General features: G+C 40.0%; 1 protein-coding gene across 7 annotated transcripts in view; it reads left to right on the top strand.

Annotated features, from left to right (window-relative positions):
* SPIDR (scaffold protein involved in DNA repair) overlaps window positions 1-18,868 on the top strand; it is a 562,942-nt gene that overhangs the window by 520,638 nt on the left and 23,436 nt on the right. For 5 of the 7 annotated variants that reach the window (XM_028119024.2, XM_028119021.2, XM_028119019.2 and 2 more), the window contains 4 exons: window positions 967-1,110; window positions 1,203-1,262; window positions 14,857-15,067; window positions 15,764-15,916. In XM_028119024.2, coding sequence (XP_027974825.1) covers window positions 967-1,110; window positions 1,203-1,262; window positions 14,857-15,067; window positions 15,764-15,916 — 568 coding nt within the window. The remainder of the gene's footprint in view (window positions 1-966; window positions 1,111-1,202; window positions 1,263-14,856; window positions 15,068-15,763; window positions 15,917-18,868) is intronic. The other 2 variants (XM_028119020.2, XM_028119022.2) reach the window with 2 other exon arrangements.

Genomic DNA, 18,868 nt, shown 5'->3' with positions numbered 1-18,868 from the left:
ACAGCGATGTTTTTAAGCCACAGCCATTGCATGCCATTGCAATAATTAGGGTCTTAGCCTCGTCCTAATTAAGACACAGGATGTTTTCCCCACCACCTCCCAATCACTATTAGAACCAACACTCAGTTACCAATTAGAGCACAAACTCACATAACCTAATAAATAAACTCTGTGGATATTCTTTCAACCACCAGGTGAGCCAGGGATTTCCATTTTCCTGCTGCATCAAATTGTTTATGGTAGTTGCTCACATGTAGCAAAACCGATCAAAATGTGTCCCTTCTTCTTCATCCTGAGTTTTATCCAGCAGACTGACTAGCAGCTGCTTTGGGCCATAGCTCCCAAAGCTAAAAACGGGGAGCTGTCTTGCTTGTGTGGTAGCTGACTTCCTAGCAGACTGCTAAAACTATGACTCTGTACAGTACTAGACCAGGAAAATAGTTGTCAAAAATGCCCAATTCCAACTCTGAGAAACAAACTGAGGGTTTCAGGGGGTGCTGGGGGATGGGTGAGCCCAGTGATGGGTATTAAAGAGGGCATGTACTGCATGGAGCACTGGGTGTTATACGAAAACAATGAATTGTGGATCACTACATCAAAAACTAATGATGTAATGTATGGTGACTAACATAACATAATAAAATTAAATTAAAAAAATAAAATAAAATAAAAATGCCCAATTCTAGATTATTTAAGAGGGAAAAGTTTCTAAATGGTTTTTTCAAGAATACTCTGAAGAATTAATTTTTTAAATGAAGTCTTGAATCCATGGTAAATTCAAAAAGTATCAAAGTTCTTATGCTTGGTCCTAGAGATAAACAACATAATCTATTTCTTATACAACTTTCCAGAGAAATAGAATGCATCTGTGAATAAATACCTATATATTAAAGAGTAGATTTTAATAGTGTATTTGAATCTTTTACTAGCATATTTACGTTCTACCTTTGCCTTCGTTTTAAACAGGTAAAAATTCATGTGCCTCCTCCTAGCTTCTGTTACATCCTCACTGCTCATCCAAATGTGGGACAAATTGAAATAATTGAAGAAGACCCCATTTCTAAGCTTTACCAGCCTCCAGTTCCCCGCTTCTTAAGAGAAATTTTCCAGGTAATATCTGTGTTTCTAATAGGGTCTTTAATTATTTTTACTGTATATGTGTGCTCTGTGGGGTGTTCTAATCATTTTCAATGCCTTTCCAGACTAATGATCTTAGTACCCGTTGCAGTTTCTATGCCAGAGTGATTTATCAAAGACCACAGGTAATTAATCCCTCTTCCTTTCTCTTTCTGATAAGGTGCTATAAAGTTTATTAAAGGATAACCTCTCACCGAAATTAATGGGGTGCTAAATAGAAAAGCATTTTAAAAATCCATTTATGCATGATCCATGCTGAGGCAATTAATCCATTCCTTGTGCAGGTGCAGCCTGCCAGCCACTGTGGTAAGTACTGTGTATGAAACAACCTAGGCATATCTCACCTGAAAGTTTCTCAGCCCAGCCTGTGAGTTCCTTTCTGGCACAGAGATTGTAGAAAGGTAAGAAAGGAGAGGGAAGAAGGAATCTCAGGATTGAGCTTAGCCCCTGTCAGAACTGTCCAACAACTCTGAGCCATCAATAGGGGAAGGAAGCCCTGTGGCCTCTGGGAGGCCTCAGCAGTGCTGGGGAGCTGCAGCCTAGAGGAGCTGCTAGTTTGCTGCCTTCCCACTCAACAGATCAGCAAGAAGCAGACGAGAGAAAGGGATGTTTTTGGCAAGCTGAACATTTGGTATAAGTTCTGCAAGAAAGAAACCTCTGGTTGACCTTAACTCAGAGAGGAACGTCCATGCAAATCTGTCACCTGAGGTATACAAAACAACCCATTGTTCAATCCTTGTTTTCCTTTTCTCTGTTCACCTTTTAGTGAATTGGTACATCTCCTGAGGAATAAGAGAGTGATTGACATTAGTCAGTCACAGTGCTTCCTGTGAGCCATCCCAGAATGTGGCTCAACAGGCGCAGGGACAGGCCCATAGTGAAGAGGAGGTTCCAGGCACCCGAGGTGTCTCTTATCTTCCAACCCTGAAGCAAACTGAAGGCTGACTGCAAACTCCCTCCCACCCTCACCGTCTGCAGAATGCTCAGTATGTTAAGACATGCTTGGCATCTGGCACACTCCCATTATTCTAACACACATTCCAGGTTGTTGGGCTGTGACATCAGGCAGTGGTTCACTGTGCAGCCGCCATTTACTCTGCAGATAGAGTACTGTCCTCAGGGGCAATATACCCCGTGTTCCTGCCCACAGAGCCTCGCCTGCTCAAAGCCCCAGCTGACAGCAGAGTAAAGTAAAAAACAGGTGTCAGATACACCACTGCCCGTCTTGACAATAGCCCCAGTGGAGGGGAGCCCCAGGACAAAGAAAAACTGCAGATCATCTGCCTCACTGGATGAAGGAAGCCTGCATTGTGGCTGGTTGAAAACACTGATACCCTCCTGTCCCAAGTTTTCTGCCAAGAAATATGCTTCCACTAACATAGGTGCAGCCTGCCAGCAAGTATGGGTTTCGGTGGGTGTATGTACCAAAGAATTGGTGGTACTTAGGAAGTGTAGGGGCTTGGAAGCCAATGGAACAGATTCCTCAGTGTACTAAAATTTTCTACCTCCTGTATTCTGTTTTTGTGGGACAGAGAATCACCAGAAACCAACTTCCTCAGGGAGAAATTGAAATAAGCTAAGTCCCAGGGCCACTGTGTGGTCAAGTCAATCACCTATACACTCTACAGTAACAGTTGACTTTAAGAATGGCACAGTGAGTCACTGCAAGAACCTGAGTCATCAAAGAAGATTCTGTTGTATTTCCATTATACAAATGGCTAATCATGCAAGTGAAAGACATATTTTTTGTATTTAACTTTTTTATTTTTTAAGTTATATTTTATTTTATTATGTTATGTTAGTCACCATACAGTACATCATTAGTTTTTGATGTAGTTTTAAAGATTTTTAAGTAATCTCTACACCCAGCCTGGGGCTCAAACTTACAACCCCGAGATGAAGAGTTACATGCTCTCTACTAACTGGGCCAGCCAGGCACCCCCTTAACTTTTATTTTGAATACAATTATTCTAACTTTTTAGATTCATAGTAATTATAGATTCACAATAGACTTCAAAGAAATATATAGTGTACACCGTCTCCCACACTAACACACCATGCCCACAATAGCCACCATACAACACCCAAACCAAGAAACTGACATCAGCACTGATCTGGTGTCATCATTATAATTATGTTATTTCGTGATTGTTACACAAATGAAACCATGCAGTATATATCCGTGTTGTTTCCTAGGCCAGCTGCACAAAGTACCAAAAACAAGATTGCTTAAAACAACAGAAATTTATCATTTCACACTTGTGGGGGCTAGAAATCTGAAATCAAGGTGTCAGCAGGGCCATGCTCTCTATGACAGCTCTGGGGAAAATCCTCCCTTGCCTCTTCCAGCTTCTAGTGTTTGACAGCAATCCTTGGCCTTCCTTGGTTTTATATATACATCACCCCAGGCACATGGCCATCTTCACCCTCTGTGTCTTCATGTGGTCTTACCTCTGTAGATCAGTGTCCAAATTTCCTTTTTTATAAGGACACCAGTCAGATTGGATGAGGGCCTGCTGTCATGGTTTCATCTTGACTTGGTTAAATTTGTAAAGACCTTATTTCCAGATTAGGTCACATTCTGAGGTACTAGAGTTAGGACTTCAACTGATCTTTTTGGAGGGACACAGTTTAACCTGTAACAGCTCCTTTGGGAGCTGTTTGGTTGTTGTTGTTGTTGTTGTTGTTGTCTTTAGAGATTCATCCAGAGAGCTAATGATGTTGAAAATCCTTCATATGTTTATTTGCCATCTGTATAACTTCTTTGGTGAAAGGTCTATACATGTCTTTTGCCCATTTTCTGTTTGAATTATTTTTTTGTTTACTGCTGAATTTGGAAGTTCTTTATATATTCTATATACAAAGCCTCTGTCAGATATATGATTTGCAAATATTTTTCAGGGTCTGTAATTTGTCTTTTCATCCTTTCAACAGGGGTTTTGCAGAGCAGAGTTTTTCATTTTTATGCACTCAAATTTATTAACTTTCCCTCTTATAGATCATGCTTTTGTCATAAAGGCAAGTCAAGCCTTTTTGCCTAATTTTAGGTCCCAAAGTTTATCTTTTATGTTCTTTTCTGGAAGATGTATAATTTTACATTTGAGTCCATGCTGCATTTTGAGTTGATTTTTTTAATAAAGTATGTAGTTTAGGTCAAGGTTCCCTTTTTTTGCCTGTGGATGTCCAGTTGTTCCAGCATTATTTGTTGATAGGCTGTCCTTCCTCTGTTGAATTGCTTTTGCAACTTTGTCAAAATTATTGGGCATTTTTGTGTGGAACAGATCTATTTTTAATAAAATTTTAACAATTAGATTGGTAGCACTGCTTTGAATTAATTGGTTATTTGTGTCTTTTTACAGAGGATACCCCAATGGTAAAGATAATTTGATAGTTAATTTAAAAGGAAGTTAGACCATTTTGGCTCATCAAGAGATTGAAAAAGAGATAGTAAGGGGTGCCTGGGTGGCTCAGTCGTTAAGCGTCTGCCTTCGGCTCAGGTCATGATCCCAGGGTCCTGGGATCGAGCCCCACATCGGGCTCCCTGCTCAGTGGGAGGCCTGTTTCTCCCTCCCCCACTCCCCCTTGTGTTCCCTCTCTCACTGTCTCTCTCTCTCTCTCTCTCTGTCAAATAAATAAAATCTTTAAAAAAAAGAAAAAGATAGTAAAAATCCAGGGTATTTACACACAGTATCTAAAATCTTTGAAGATTGTCAGAAAAACTCCCAACTGCAGATAATCTTGTAGAAATCTTTGCCCTTCCTGAGATAGCTACCATTTTTTAAAATGTGATTTTGCTAGTTGTTCCCCCCAAATCATTTATAACGTCACAGTCCAATACAGTATCATGCACTGCACTTAGTTGTCATGTCTCTTTCTTCTTCAAATTGAATATTTCTGCATCTTTGCTTATCTTTTATGACCTTGGCAGTTTTTAAGAATAGAGATCAGTAATTAATAGAATATCTCTCCATTTAGATTGGCCTGATGTTATCTCATGAATAGATTCAAGTTACGCATCTTTGTCAGGAATACCACATAAAAATACTGTCTTCATATCAGGAGGCACAGTTGATTTGTCCCAGTGCTGTGGTAGTTTATCAATTGATTAAGATGGTGTTTTCTAAGATGCTCAACATCACTCATTGTTAGGGAAATACAAATCAAAACTATAATGAGGTACCACCTCACACCTGTCAGAATGGCTAAAATTAACAACACAGGAAACAACAGGTGTTGGCAAGGATGCAGAAAAAGGGGAACCCTCTTACACTGTTGATGGGAATGCAAACTGGTCCAGCCACAATGGAAAAAAGTATGGAGGTTCCTCAAAAAGTTAAAAATAGAACTACGCTATGATTCAGCAATTGCACTACTAGGTATTTATCCAAAGGATACAAAAATACAGATTTGAAGGGGTACATGCCCCCCGATGTTTATACAGCTATCAACAATAGCCAAATTATGGAAAGAGCCCATGTGTCCATCGACTGATGAATGGCTAAAGATGTGGTCTATATATACAAATGAATATTACTCAGCCATCAAAAACTATGGTATCTTGCCATTGCAACAATGTGGATGGAGGGAGCTAGAAGGTTTTATGCTTAGTGAAATAAGTTTGTCAGAGACAGACAAATACCATATGATTTAACTGATATGTGAAATTTAAGAAACCAAACAAGCAAAGGGGGAAAAAAAGAGAGAGGCAAACTAGAAGAGACTTTTTTTTTTTTTTTATTAAAGCATGGGGACAGGACCCATGGCAGAAAGAGCTGCCTAGAAAACAGACTCTTAACTATAAGAAAGAACTGAGAGTTGCTGGAGAGGAGGTGGGTGGGGGGATGGGCTAAATGGGTGATGGGTATTAAGGAGAGCACTTACAGTGAACACTGGGTATTGTATGTAAATGATGAATCACTAAATTGTACACCTGAAACTAATATTACACTATGGAATTTAAATAAGAACTTGAAGGGGGAAAAAAGGTGGTGTTTTCTAGGCTTCACCACTCTAAAGTTAAGTAATAAGTATCTCCTACTTACAAATTAATAACTATGTAATAAATATTTTATAGGAAGATGCATTGAGACTATCTTGCCTGAATTATTACTCTGATAGTGGTCAAATGGTAGTTTTCTAAGTCCAGCATACCTTTTACGTTTAGTAGTTGGCATTCAGCTCTACTTATGTGCTTATTTCCCTATTTATGTATTCACTGTTTATATCAGTATGGACCAGTGGATTCAGTTTTGTTCAATGGATTATAATCTCACTTTTGTTTATATGGATGTTCAAATTTACCGGATTCAAGCTGCTTCATGAGCCCTTTGGATGTGTCCCTATCATTCTTTAAGTATTTCCTTACTTTCTGACACAGTAAGATGTTTCAGACTCATCTGTGCTTTATCCTGGAAACAGCCATCTCTTGAAGGAGCCATGGTTGATTTTAATGGAGAATGATATTTAGAAGCAAAGGTCTGGGTACTAGATGGGCTCACTGCTATTGGGAGGTTATTGTCTCTAGGCCCTCCCAACAGATAGAGCAAAGAAGTATATGTGTGTAAACTCATGCACATATGCACATAAATCCATACCTATTTCTTTCCATCTATTCACCTATATCTGAAATCATGATTTTATACCAGTATCTCCAGTTGTAGATCATCTGGATTGTAGATCAACAGAATTGACTCTACGTTTCTGTATTTCCATATTTATAACTCCCTTATCCAACAGTGAGAAAACGTGGCTTTCATTTTCCTCAATATAATTCACTCAATTTCCTATCTGTAATCAACCTCCCAACCATGTGAGCTACCCCTTTCACCCCAACCCACAGTTCCTCACCATGCAAGTCACTTTCTCTGCCCAGTCCTGTCAGCCAGCCAAATGGAATCCTCAGCCTGATTATGCCATCCACACCAGTAGCACCAGCTGAACCTCAGACCAGCCAGGTTCTCATGGTCCAGCCCTGCTGACTACAAGGGTCTTCCCAGGCAAATCATTGGCCCCATTTGGATATACTGAATCCTAAACCCTGACCAAGGGGAAAGGGCAAAAACCATTATAATGAACTTAAAATGGCATTACAACTTTTGTAGATACAAGAAAATTATGATAAAAAATAAAGAAAAGAGAAAGATTACTGGAGTTAAGATGGCAGAGTAGTAGGGGGACACTGAGCTTCCTCGTCCTTGGAACACAGCATCCAACTATTTTGAACAACCAGGAATATGATTTGAGGATTAACAAAAGTCAGAGGGAAAGAACATGGCAGATGTGAAGCTTATAGTTTTTTGTCTGTTTGCATTTTTGTTGCTTTTCCTTTTCTAGGATCATCTGTTTTTTTTCTTCTTTTCTTTTCTTTTTTCTTTCCTAGGCTTATCTTGACAAACAAATCAAAGCACACCTAGTTAAAGGTACAAACACTCTCCACTGCAAGCAGGGAAGAACACTGTAGTGGACGGGCTGGTGGGAAAGAGCAGCCAAAACACAGCAGCAGAGTACACAGCATACACCAGAAACACTTTCTAAAGTTGTTGTTATTGTTATGTTGTTTTTGCTGGTTTTTTTCTTTTTTTTTTTTTCTTTCTCCCTTTCGTTTATGGACAAAGTGACATGGCGGAGAAATTCACCCCCAAAAGAAAGAAGAGGAGTTAGTACTCACTGCCACAGATCTAATCAATATGGATATAAGTAAGATGTCTGAACTAGAATTTAAAACAACATTATAAAGATACTAGTTGGGCTTGAAAAAAGCATAGAAGACACTAGAGAATCCCTTACTGTTGACATAAAACAACTAAAATCTAGTCAGGCTGAAATTAAAAATGCTATTACAGAGATTCAGTCCCAAGTGGTGGCCATAAAAACGAGGATTAATGAATCAGAAGAGAGAATCAATGATATAGATAATAAAATGATGGAAAATAAGGACATTAAAAAGCAAAAGGAAAAAAAACTATTAGATCACGAAGGGAGACTTAGACAAATCAGTGATTCCATAAAGCAAAATAATATCTGTATTATATGGGTCCCAGAAGATGAGGAACGGCAGAAAGGGGCAGAAGTTTTATTGAACAAATTATAGCTCAAAACTTCCCTAATCTGGGGAAGGAAACAGGCATTCGAGTGCAGGAGGCACACGGAACCCCCCTCCAAATCAACAAAAATAGGAACATCTTGACATATTACAGTGAAGCTTCCAAATTTCAGAGATAAGGAGAAAATCCTGAAACCAGCTCAGGACAAGAGGTCCTTAACCTACAAGGGTAGACACATAAGGCTAACAGCAGACCTATCCACAGAAACGAGGTAGACAAGAAAGGACTGACATGACATATTCAACATGCTAAATGAGAAAAATATGCAGCCAAGAATACTTTATCCAGCAAGGCTGTCATTCAGAATAGGAGAAGTAAAGAGTTTCCAGGACAAAAAAATACTAAAGGAATTTGTGAACACTAAACTAGCCCTGCAAGAAATATTAAAGGGGATCCTTTCAGCAAAGAGAGACCCCAAAAGTAACAAACACCAGAAAGGAACAGAGACATCTACAGAAACAGTGACAACAGATAATACAATGGCACTGACTTCATATCTTTCAAGAATTACTCTGAATGTGAATGGACTAAATGCTCCAATCAAAACACATAGGGTATCAGAATGGATAAAAAAAAAAAAAGACCCATCGGTTTTCTGCTTAAAAGAAATTCATTTTAGACCCAAAGACACCTCCAGATTGAAAGGGAGGGGATGGAGAACCATTTATCATGCTTAATGGACATCAAAAGAAAGCTGGGGTAGCCATCCTTACATCAGACAAACTAGATTTTAAACCAAAGCCTGTAATAAGAGATGAGGAAGAACACTATATCGTAATAAAAGGGTTGATCCAACAAGATCTAACAATTGTAAATATTTATGCCCCTACCTTGGGAGCAGCCAAATATATAAACCAATTAATAACAATTAAATTAAATTAAAGAAACTCATTGATGGGGCACCTGGGTGGTTAAGTGGGTTAAGCATCTGCCTTCAGCTCAGGTCATGATCCCAGGGTTCTGGGATTAAGCCCCGCATCAGGCATCCTGCTCAATGGGAAGCCTGCTTCTCCCTCTCTCACTCCCCCTGCTTGTGTTCCCTCTCTTCGCTGTGTCTCTGTCTGTCAAATAAATAAATAAAATCTTTAAAGAAAAAAAAAACTCATTGATAATACTACAATAATAGTAGGGGACTTAACACCCTACTCAGACCAATGGACACATCATCTAAGCAGAAGATCAAAAACAAAACAAGGGATTTGAATGACACACTGGACCAGATGGAGTTCACAGATATACTCAGAGAATTTCATCCTAAAGCAGCAGAATCTTCTCGAGTGCTCATGGAACATTCTCCAGAATTGATCACATACTGGGTCACAAATCAGGTTTCAACTGGTACAAAAAGATTGAGATCATATCATGCATATTTTCAGACCACAAGGTTATAAAACTTGAAGTCAACCACAAGAAAAACTTTGGAAGGACCACAGATATATGGAGGCTAAAGAACATTCTACTAAAGAATGAATGGGTCAACCAGGAAATTAAAGAAGAATTTAAAAAATACATGGAAACAAATGAAAATAAAAACACAACAGTTCAGAAACTTTGGGATGCAACAAAGATGGTCCTAAGAGGGAAGTATATACCAATACAAACCTTTCTTGAGAAACAAGAAAAGTCTCAAATACACAACCTAACCCTACACCTAAAGGAGCTGGAAAAAGAACAGCAATCCATAATAAAGATTAAAGCAGAAATCAATGATTTAGAAATCAAATGAACAGTAGAACAAATCAATGAAACTAGGAGCTAGTCCCTCAAAGAATTAATAATATTGATAAACCCCAGCCAGACTTATCAAAAAGAAAAGAGAAAGGACCCAAATCAACAAAATCACGAATGAAAGAGGAGAGATCACAACCAATACCAAAGAAATACAAATAATTATAAGAGAATATTATGAGCAATTATATGCCAACAAATTAGGCAATCTGGAAGAAATGGAAGCATTCCTAGAAACATACAAACTACCCCAACTGAAACAGGAAGAAATTGAAAACCTGAACAGACCCATAACAAGCAAAGAAATTGAATCAGTAATCAAAAATCACCCAACAAAGAAGAGTCCAGGGCCAGATGGCTTCCCAGGGAAATTCTTCCAAACATTTAAAGAAGAATTAACACCTTCTGAAACTGTTTCAAAAAATAGAAATGGAAGGAAAACTTCCAAACTCATTCTGTGAGGCCAGCATTATCTTGATCCCAAAACCAAAGAGCCCACTAAAAGAATTACAGACCAATATCCCTGATGAACATGGATGTAAAAATTCTCACCAAGATACTAGCTAATAGGATCCAACAGTACATTAAAAGGATTATTCACCATGACCAAGTGGGATTTATTGCTGGGCTGTAGGGGTGGATCAACAGCTGCAAATTAATCAACGTGGTACACCACATTAATAAAAGAAAAGCCAAGAACCATGTGATCTTCTCAATTGATGCAAAAAGCATTTGACAAAATACAGCATCCCTTCTTTATTAAAACTCCCCACAATGTAGAGATAGAGGGAACATACCTCAATATCATAGAAGCCATATACAAAAAACCCACAATGAATATCATCCTCAATGGGGAGAAACAGAGCCCTTCCCTTAAGGTCAGGAACACGACAGGGATGTTCACTCTCAGCACGTTTGTTCTGCATAGTACTGGAAGTCCTAGCCTCAGCGATCAGACAGCAAAAAGATGTAAAAAGCATGCAAATCAGCAAAGAAATCAAACTTTCACTCTTCACAGATGACATGATACTCTCTATAGAAAACCCAAAAGACTCCACCAAAAAAATTGTGAGAACTGATACAGGAATTCAGCAAAGTCCCAGGATATAAAATCAATGCACAGAGGTCAATTGCATTTTTATACACTAACAATGAAGCAGAAGAAAGAGAAATCAAGGAATTGGTCACATTTATAGTTGCACCAAAAACCAGAAGATATCTAGGAATAAACCTTAAAGAGGTAAAGAATCTGTACTCTGAAAACTATAGAACACTTATAAATGAAATTGAGGAAGATAGAAATAGAAAAACGTTCCATGCTAATGGATTGGAAGAACAAATATTGTTAAAATGTCTGTGCTACTCAAAGCAATCTACACATTCAATAACAATCTATCAAAATTCCATCAGCATTTTTCACAGAGCTGGAACAAACAATGCTATAATTTGTGTGGAAACAGAAAAGACCCCAAGTAGCCAAAGGAATGCTGAAAGAAAAAAACAGAGCTGGAGGCAACACAATTCTGGACTTCAAGCTGTATTACAAAGCTGTCATCATCAAGACAGTATGGTACTGGCAAAAAAACAGACACATAGATCAGTGGAACAGAATAGAGAGCCCAGAAACGGACCTCAACTCTATGGTAAACTACTCTTCAACAAAGCAGGAAAGAACATCCAATGGAAAAAAAAAAAGTCTCTTCAACAAATAGTGTTAGGAAAACTGGACAGCCACATGCAGAAGAATGAAACTCGGCCACTTTCTTACACCATACACAATAATAAAGTCAAAATGGATGAAAGACCTAAATGTGAGATAGGAATCCATCAAATCCTAGAGGAGAACGCAGGCAGCAACCTCTTCACCTCAGCCACAGCAACTCTTGCTAGACATGTCTCCAAAGGCAAGGAAAACAAAAGCAAAAATGAACTGTTGGGACTTAATCAGGATAAAAAGCTTTTGCACAGCAAAGGAAATAGTTGACAACACTAAAAGGCAACCTATGGGATGGGAGAAGATATTTGCAAATGCCTTATCATTTAAAGGGCTAGTATCCAAAATCTTTTTTTTTTTTTAAAGATTTTATTTATTTATTTGAGAGAGAGAGAGAATGAGAGATAGAAAGCACGAGAGGGAAGAGGGTCAGAGGGAGAAACAGACTCCCTGCCGAGCAGGAAGCCCGATGTGGGACTCGATCCCGGGACTCCAGGATCATGACCTGAGCCGAAGGCAGTCGCTTAACCAACTGAGCCACCCAGGCGCCCAAGTATCCAAAATCTATAAAGAACTTATCAAACTCAACACCCATAAAACAAATAATCCAGCCAAGAAATGGGCAAAAGACATGAACAGATATTTCTTCATCCAAATGGCCAACAGACACATGAAAAAAATGCTCAACATCACTTGGCATCAGGGAAAGACAAATCAAAACCTCAATGAGATACCACCTCACACCAGTCAGAATGGATAAAATTAACAACTCAGGAAACAACAGATAATGCCGAGGATGTGGAGAAAGATACACTGTTGGGAATGCAAAATGGTCCAGGCACTCTGGAGGTTCCTCCAAAAGTTAAAAATAGAACTACCCTATGACCCAGCAATTGCAGTTATCCAAAGGATAAAAACATAGTGATCAGAAGGAGCACTGGCATACCAGTGTTTATAGCAGCAATGTTCACAATAGCCAAACTGTAGAAAGAGCAGTGTCCATTGACAGAGAGATGGATAAAGAAGATGTGAGGTATAATATACTATGCAATATTACACAGCCATCAAAAAGAATGAAATCTTGCCATTTGCAATGATGTGGCTGGAACTATAGGGTATTATGCTAAGGGAAATAAGTCAGAGAAAAACAAATATATGATTTCACTCATATGTGGAATTTAAAAAACAAAACAGATGAACATCGAGGAGGGAAAGGAAAGGAAAGGAAAAGGAGGGGGAAGGAAAGGGAAGGAAAAATAAAATAAGATGAAAACAGAGAGGGAGTCAAACCATAAGAGACTCTTAACTGTAGGAAACAAACTGAGTGTTGTTGAGGGGAGGTGGATGGGTGGATAGGGTAACTGGGTGATGGACATTAAGGAGGGCACTTGATTTTTTTTTTTAAAGATTTTATTTATTTGACAGAGACACAGCGAGATAGGGAACACAAGCAGGGATTTGGGAGAGGGAGAAGCAGGTTTCCCGCCGATCAGGGAGCCCAATGTGGGGCTCGATCCCAGGACCCTGAGATCATGACTGAGCCGAAGGCAGACGCTTAACGACTGAGCCACCCAGGCGCCCCAGGAGGGCACTTAATTTAATGAGCACTGGGTCTTATATGCAACTGATGAAAAACTAAATTCTAGGGTGCCTGGGTGGTTCAGTTGGTTAAGCGACTGCCTTCAGCTCAGGTCATGATCCTGGAGTCCCGGGATCAAGTCCCACATCGGACTCCCTGCTCAGCGGGAAGTCTGTTTCTCCCCCTGACCCTCTTCCCTCTCGTACTCTCTGTCTCTCATTCTCTCTTTCTCAAATAAATAAATAAAATCTTTAAAAAAAAAAAAAACACTAAATTCTACCCCTGAACATAGTAGTACAGTATGTTAACAAAATTGTATTTAAATAAAAAAAGAAAAAAAAAGTAAATTTGCTATAGATACAACAAATATTTTATACCTGCTTTATATCAGAGCCCTATATAAAATTTGAGGGCAAGTAACAAGTATTCCGGTCTCAGTCAGTTTAGGTTGCTATGGCAAAATTCCATACACTGTGTGGCTTAAACTGCAACAGTTTATTTCTCACAGGTCTGGAATATTAAAGTCTGAGATCAAAGTGCCACCAGGTCAGGTTCTTAGTGAGCGCTCTCTTGGTTTACAATAGGAAATCTCCTTGTATCCTCACAATGTGAAGGGCAGAGTGAGGAAACAAACTCTTGTCTTAAAAGGACAGGAATCCCATCTTGAGGGCTCTACGGAGGACCTAATTACCACCCAAAGGCCCCACCTACCATTATCACACTGGAGGTTAGGACTTCAGCATATGAATTGGGGACTTAGGGGTGGATATAAACATTCAGTTCATAACAATCACTGATCCTTAGGAAACTTAAATCTAACAAGAAAGAAGAATGTGTATGGACTAAATATAAAACAATGTGGTAATTAACATTCTGAGATCTGGAGGAAAAGAACAATGAAATCTCCCTGAGTAGTTCAAGGACAAGTACAGTAGTGCCAGGGAAGGGCAGACTGTATCCCTAACAGGTACAGGGTTTGCACTCTCAGGACACAGCCATGTCAGTGGGCACTAGTGACGAAGACCTGCAGAGTCTATTGTATATTTGAAAATAGTTGTTGGAATGGTAACTAAAATTGTTAGTAATAATCATCTAACATAATGCTTTTTTAAAATTCTGGATAATGGAACACTACATCAAAAACTAATGATGTACTGTATGGTGACTAACATAATAAAGTACACACTGGATTTTGAAGATTTAGTACAAAAAAACAAGAAGATAAAATATCTCTATTGTTTCGGGTGCCTGGGTGGCTGACTTGGTTAAGCGACTGCCTTCGGCTCAGGTCATGATCCTAGAGTCCCTGGATTGAGTGCCGCATCGGGCTCCCTGCTCGGCGGGGAGTCTGCTTCTCCCTCTGACCCTTCCCCCTTTCATGTGCTCTCTCTCTCTCAACTAAATAAATAAAATCTTTAAGAAAAATTGTTTTAAAAAATACATATATCTATTGTTTCTATTTATTATATGACAAAAGTATATTTTGGATATTTAGATTAAATACATTAAAATTAATTTTAAAAAATTAAAAAAAAATTTGGATAGTAAGAATAGCTCTTAAAGTTAATAGACTTGACTGTGTCTTTGAATTGTAGGTAAACAGTTTGCTTCCTCTGCAGCAAAGGGAGATTTGGCTGATGGTGACTGATGTCACCCTGCAGACGCAGGATGAGAATAACTCTGGCCTCCCCAAAACCATGCCAGTCTGTGTGGCCCCCTCATGTGTGTTGAGCCAGGAAGTCCTGAAAGCGCTCACCGAGGCTGTCTCTCACAGCTTTCTCTTCAGGGATACTCTCCGAGCCCAGGGTATGCTTTCTTCTTCCTAGCTTTGACCCAGTGGTGACTGATAGATGCCATAAAATGGCATTGTGGGCTTTGCCTTACTCTGGAACTGCTGGCCCCTTCATGAAGCCAACTGTGGACATGGCACATGGAGTGGAAGAGACCCATGATACCAGCCCTCAGCTTTCACTAGCCCCTGTCATGGGGCTAGAACCTTCACAGAACCAGAACCCCTGCAGTACTGACACTCCCTGTGAAAGATGCCATTGGTTACTCAAGGATTGTCTCTTGGTGGCACACATTACAGGTACAGAAGCCACTTGAAGTCATTGCCTGGAACATCACTTTTTAAAACAAACAAAAAGCTAGAACATTATAAATAATACACTTAGATCAGTTAGCTCTTTTTTGCCAGGAATCAAACTAGAATCCTGCCCAAACTATATTTTTATTTTATTTTGTTGAGATATAATTTGCATACCACAAAATTCACCTTTCTAAAATGAATTTGAATCTAGTTTTGTGTGCTTTCCCCACTTAGCACACCTGTGACTTTAGCACTTCTTTCTGTACAGTGCATGTGTCATTGGATACAATGGATGGGCATCAAAACTGTGCCCTCTGCCCACAGTGGGGTTGGCAAAGGACACTGTCTTTACTGGCAGGAGAACTCACTTTTTTCTTCAGTGCTTCAATAATCTGAAGTGTCTCTGTTGGCAGGTCGGATTGTTTGTGTTGAACGAAGTGTCCTCTTGCTTCAAAAGCCCCTTTTGGGTGCGGGCTCCGGTGCTTGCTCCTGTGAACTGACTGGCCCTGTGAAGCTCAATGAACTGGATTCTGTCACTCAGGTCAACTCCGTTTGCAGCGTTCAAGGTGGGTAGTCAATCCTGGTGGAAATGGTATTTATATTTTTTTAAATACCATACTTCATATTCATTTCATTTATTCAACAAGTTTTTATGTTTGACATGTTCCAAACTTTGGATACCTAAGAAACAAAATCAGAAGAGGTTCTTGCCTCTTAGACTTCTAGTGGGTATAGAAGACCTCAATGAGCTGTGCACACAATCACGTATAGAACTGCAATGTTCCAAGTGCTCCATGTGCTGATTGCTGGGGCCTCACCTTGTCAGGGAGCTCACTGTAGTCTCCTCAAGGACAGGAGCCTTGTGCTGAGATCTGAAGGATAGGAAGTAGCCAATTAGGTGAATGAGTAGGGGCAGGAAGGATATCTGACAGAAAAAGAATAGGACATATAAAGGCTGCTGACAGGGTAGAGTTGGGGAGCACCATCTGGATGGATGGAGTGACCGGAGATTAGGCTGAAGGGCCCAGCCACTGCCCAAGTCAGTGGCCCTAGCAGGAGTGCGCTCTGTCATCGGCAGAGAGACGGGTTCTCCAGGTTTTGTCTCTGCAGAGCAGAGTGGAAGGGCCAGGGCCTTGGGTGGTAGCAAGTGGGAGGGCAAGCACCAGTCCAAAGATGTGAGACAAGGGAGGAAGCAAAGTAAATCTGGAAGTGGGTTTAGTTGGGGGAAACAGACAGGTTGGGTAGTGAATTCAGTACAGAGGGAGCAAGGTGTAGATGGAGGGTGAGAATGTATGTGATGACCTCTGAGATTCTAGCTTAGGCAACAAGGCAATGGTAGAGCTGTTCAATGGAGTAGGACATGGTGGAAGAGGCCAGCTTTGAGAGAACAATCTTAGCTCTGTCTTGGAGAGCTTAAGTGTTTTTGATACATCTGAGATGTTTCAGTAGCTGATTTCAGGATCTTAGGGTTCATATATTTTTTAACCAACTTTTTTGAGATATAACTTACATCGCTATAATTCACTCATTTAAAATGTTTTAGTATATTCAGAGTTATGCAACTATCACCACATTGTCGGGACACCTGGCTGGCTCAGTCAGTAGAGCATGCAACTCTTGATCTCAGGTTGTGAGTTTGAGCACCACATTGGGTGTAGAGATTATTTAAGAAAAAGAAAAGAAATCTTTAAAAAGAAACATTGTCATCATCCAAAAAATATACCTCATGCCCATTGTCAATCACTCCCCATTATGCTCTCCCACCCCAGCCCTTACCCTGGTCTTAGGAAAGCACTGATCTACTTTCTGTCTTTATAGAATTGCTTTTTCTGGATATTTTACATACATGGAATCACACATTATATAATCTTTGAAAATTGGCTTCTTTCACTTGGCATAATGTTTTCAAAGTTATCCATGATGTACCAGGTATCGGCACTTCATTTCTTTTCTTTTCTTTTTTTTTTTTAGAGATTTTATTTATTTATTTGACAGAGAGATAGCGAGAGCAGGAACACAAGCAGGGGGAGTGGGAGAGGGAGAAGCAGACTCCCGCCGAGCAGGGAGCCCAATGCGGGGCTTGATCCCAGGACCCTGGGATCATGACCTGAGCCAAAGGCAGACGCTTAACAACTGAGCCACCCAGGTGCCCCAGCACTTCATTTCTTTTTATGGCTGAATATTTCATTGTATGGTTGCACCACATCTTGTTTTATCCATTCATCAGTTGATGGACATTGGGTTGTTTCCACTTTTTGGCTATTGTAAATGGTGCAGCTATGGATATTTATGGACAAGTTTTTGTTTGAACAACGTGTTTTCAAATTTGGGGTATGTATCTAGGAGTGGAATTGCTGGGTCATATGGGAAACCCTGTGCTTAGCCTTTTTGAAGAAATGTGTAAGTGTTTTCCAAAGTGGCCACACTATTGGTGTATCCTTAATATTAAAAGATATTAATTTCCAGAAAGCATACAAAAATTCACATTTCCAAAAGTAATTTCTAAGAAGGCCTATTTCCTCCAGCCTTGCCCACTGCTAGATTTCTGAATCTTTATAATTTTTATGAATAGCAAAACTCTGATCCTATTGTTGTTGCTTTAATTTACATTCCCCTGCCTGCTTGTGAGATTGAGCACTCATTCATTGTGTTGGGGCCATTTGGATTTTCTTTTCTGTGCATCTTCTTTTAGTGTTAGTACCAAAACATAACTAAGATTGTGATTTGAAATAAAAAATGAGAGCAGTATAGCCTAGTGGTCCTGAAGAAAGCAGACTCTTAACAAGCCACCTGTCATCTGGGTCTTCTATTTTCTCATCTGTAACACAGGGCTAATAGAATACACCTTAAAGCACTGTTGAGGATTAAATAAGATAATGCACATGAGGCTTTGGGGGCTTGGAGCACTCACAGAGTAGTGGAGAAGGATGACATCTCAGTGCTTCCACTTCTACAGACCAGGAGGGCTGGCTGAGGGCAAGAGCCAGTGAGGCAGTAGGTAGGTGGCCTTGGGACTGTTAGGATTTGTCAGACAGAGTGGTGAAGGTCTTCCAGACAGATGAAGGCCATATGGAAAACCCACAGAGGTGCCAGGGGCAGTTGTAAAAGCTTTATGTGCTGGAGGAGGCAGGGCCTTCTTGGGATGGAGTTGGCTCTGTCTTGTTCTGTTATTCCCAGAATGCTAAGGAGGTTGTATGATCAATTTGTTTTCTTAAATGAAGCAATTTTGTCACCATAGATAGACTATGGTACAAAGCTGGATTCATTCCTGACAGGCTGTTTGGAACTGTGCAGGGAAGGAAGGACTGAGAGTCTGCAGAGGCTAAGTGGACTGTGGGGGTTTCCAAGAATTGGCTCTGCTGGGCCCCTGGGCACAGGCTGTGAGGACAGGGCACAGGCTGTGAGGACAGCGCACAGTGCAGACACACGCCCTGCAGCAGATGCTCTGTGCACCTGTCCTTGTCACTTTGCCCACAGCCTGCTACCGCTTACACATCTCCACCAACTCCAGGGGCCTC

This window comes from Eumetopias jubatus, unplaced genomic scaffold (genome assembly GCF_037043125.1).
Source record: "Eumetopias jubatus isolate StellerSeaLion01/CBP00866 unplaced genomic scaffold, mEumJub1_p1.0 scaffold_4, whole genome shotgun sequence".
NCBI lineage: Eukaryota > Metazoa > Chordata > Mammalia > Carnivora > Otariidae > Eumetopias > Eumetopias jubatus.
This window is presented reverse-complemented; position numbering and strand designations above follow the sequence as displayed.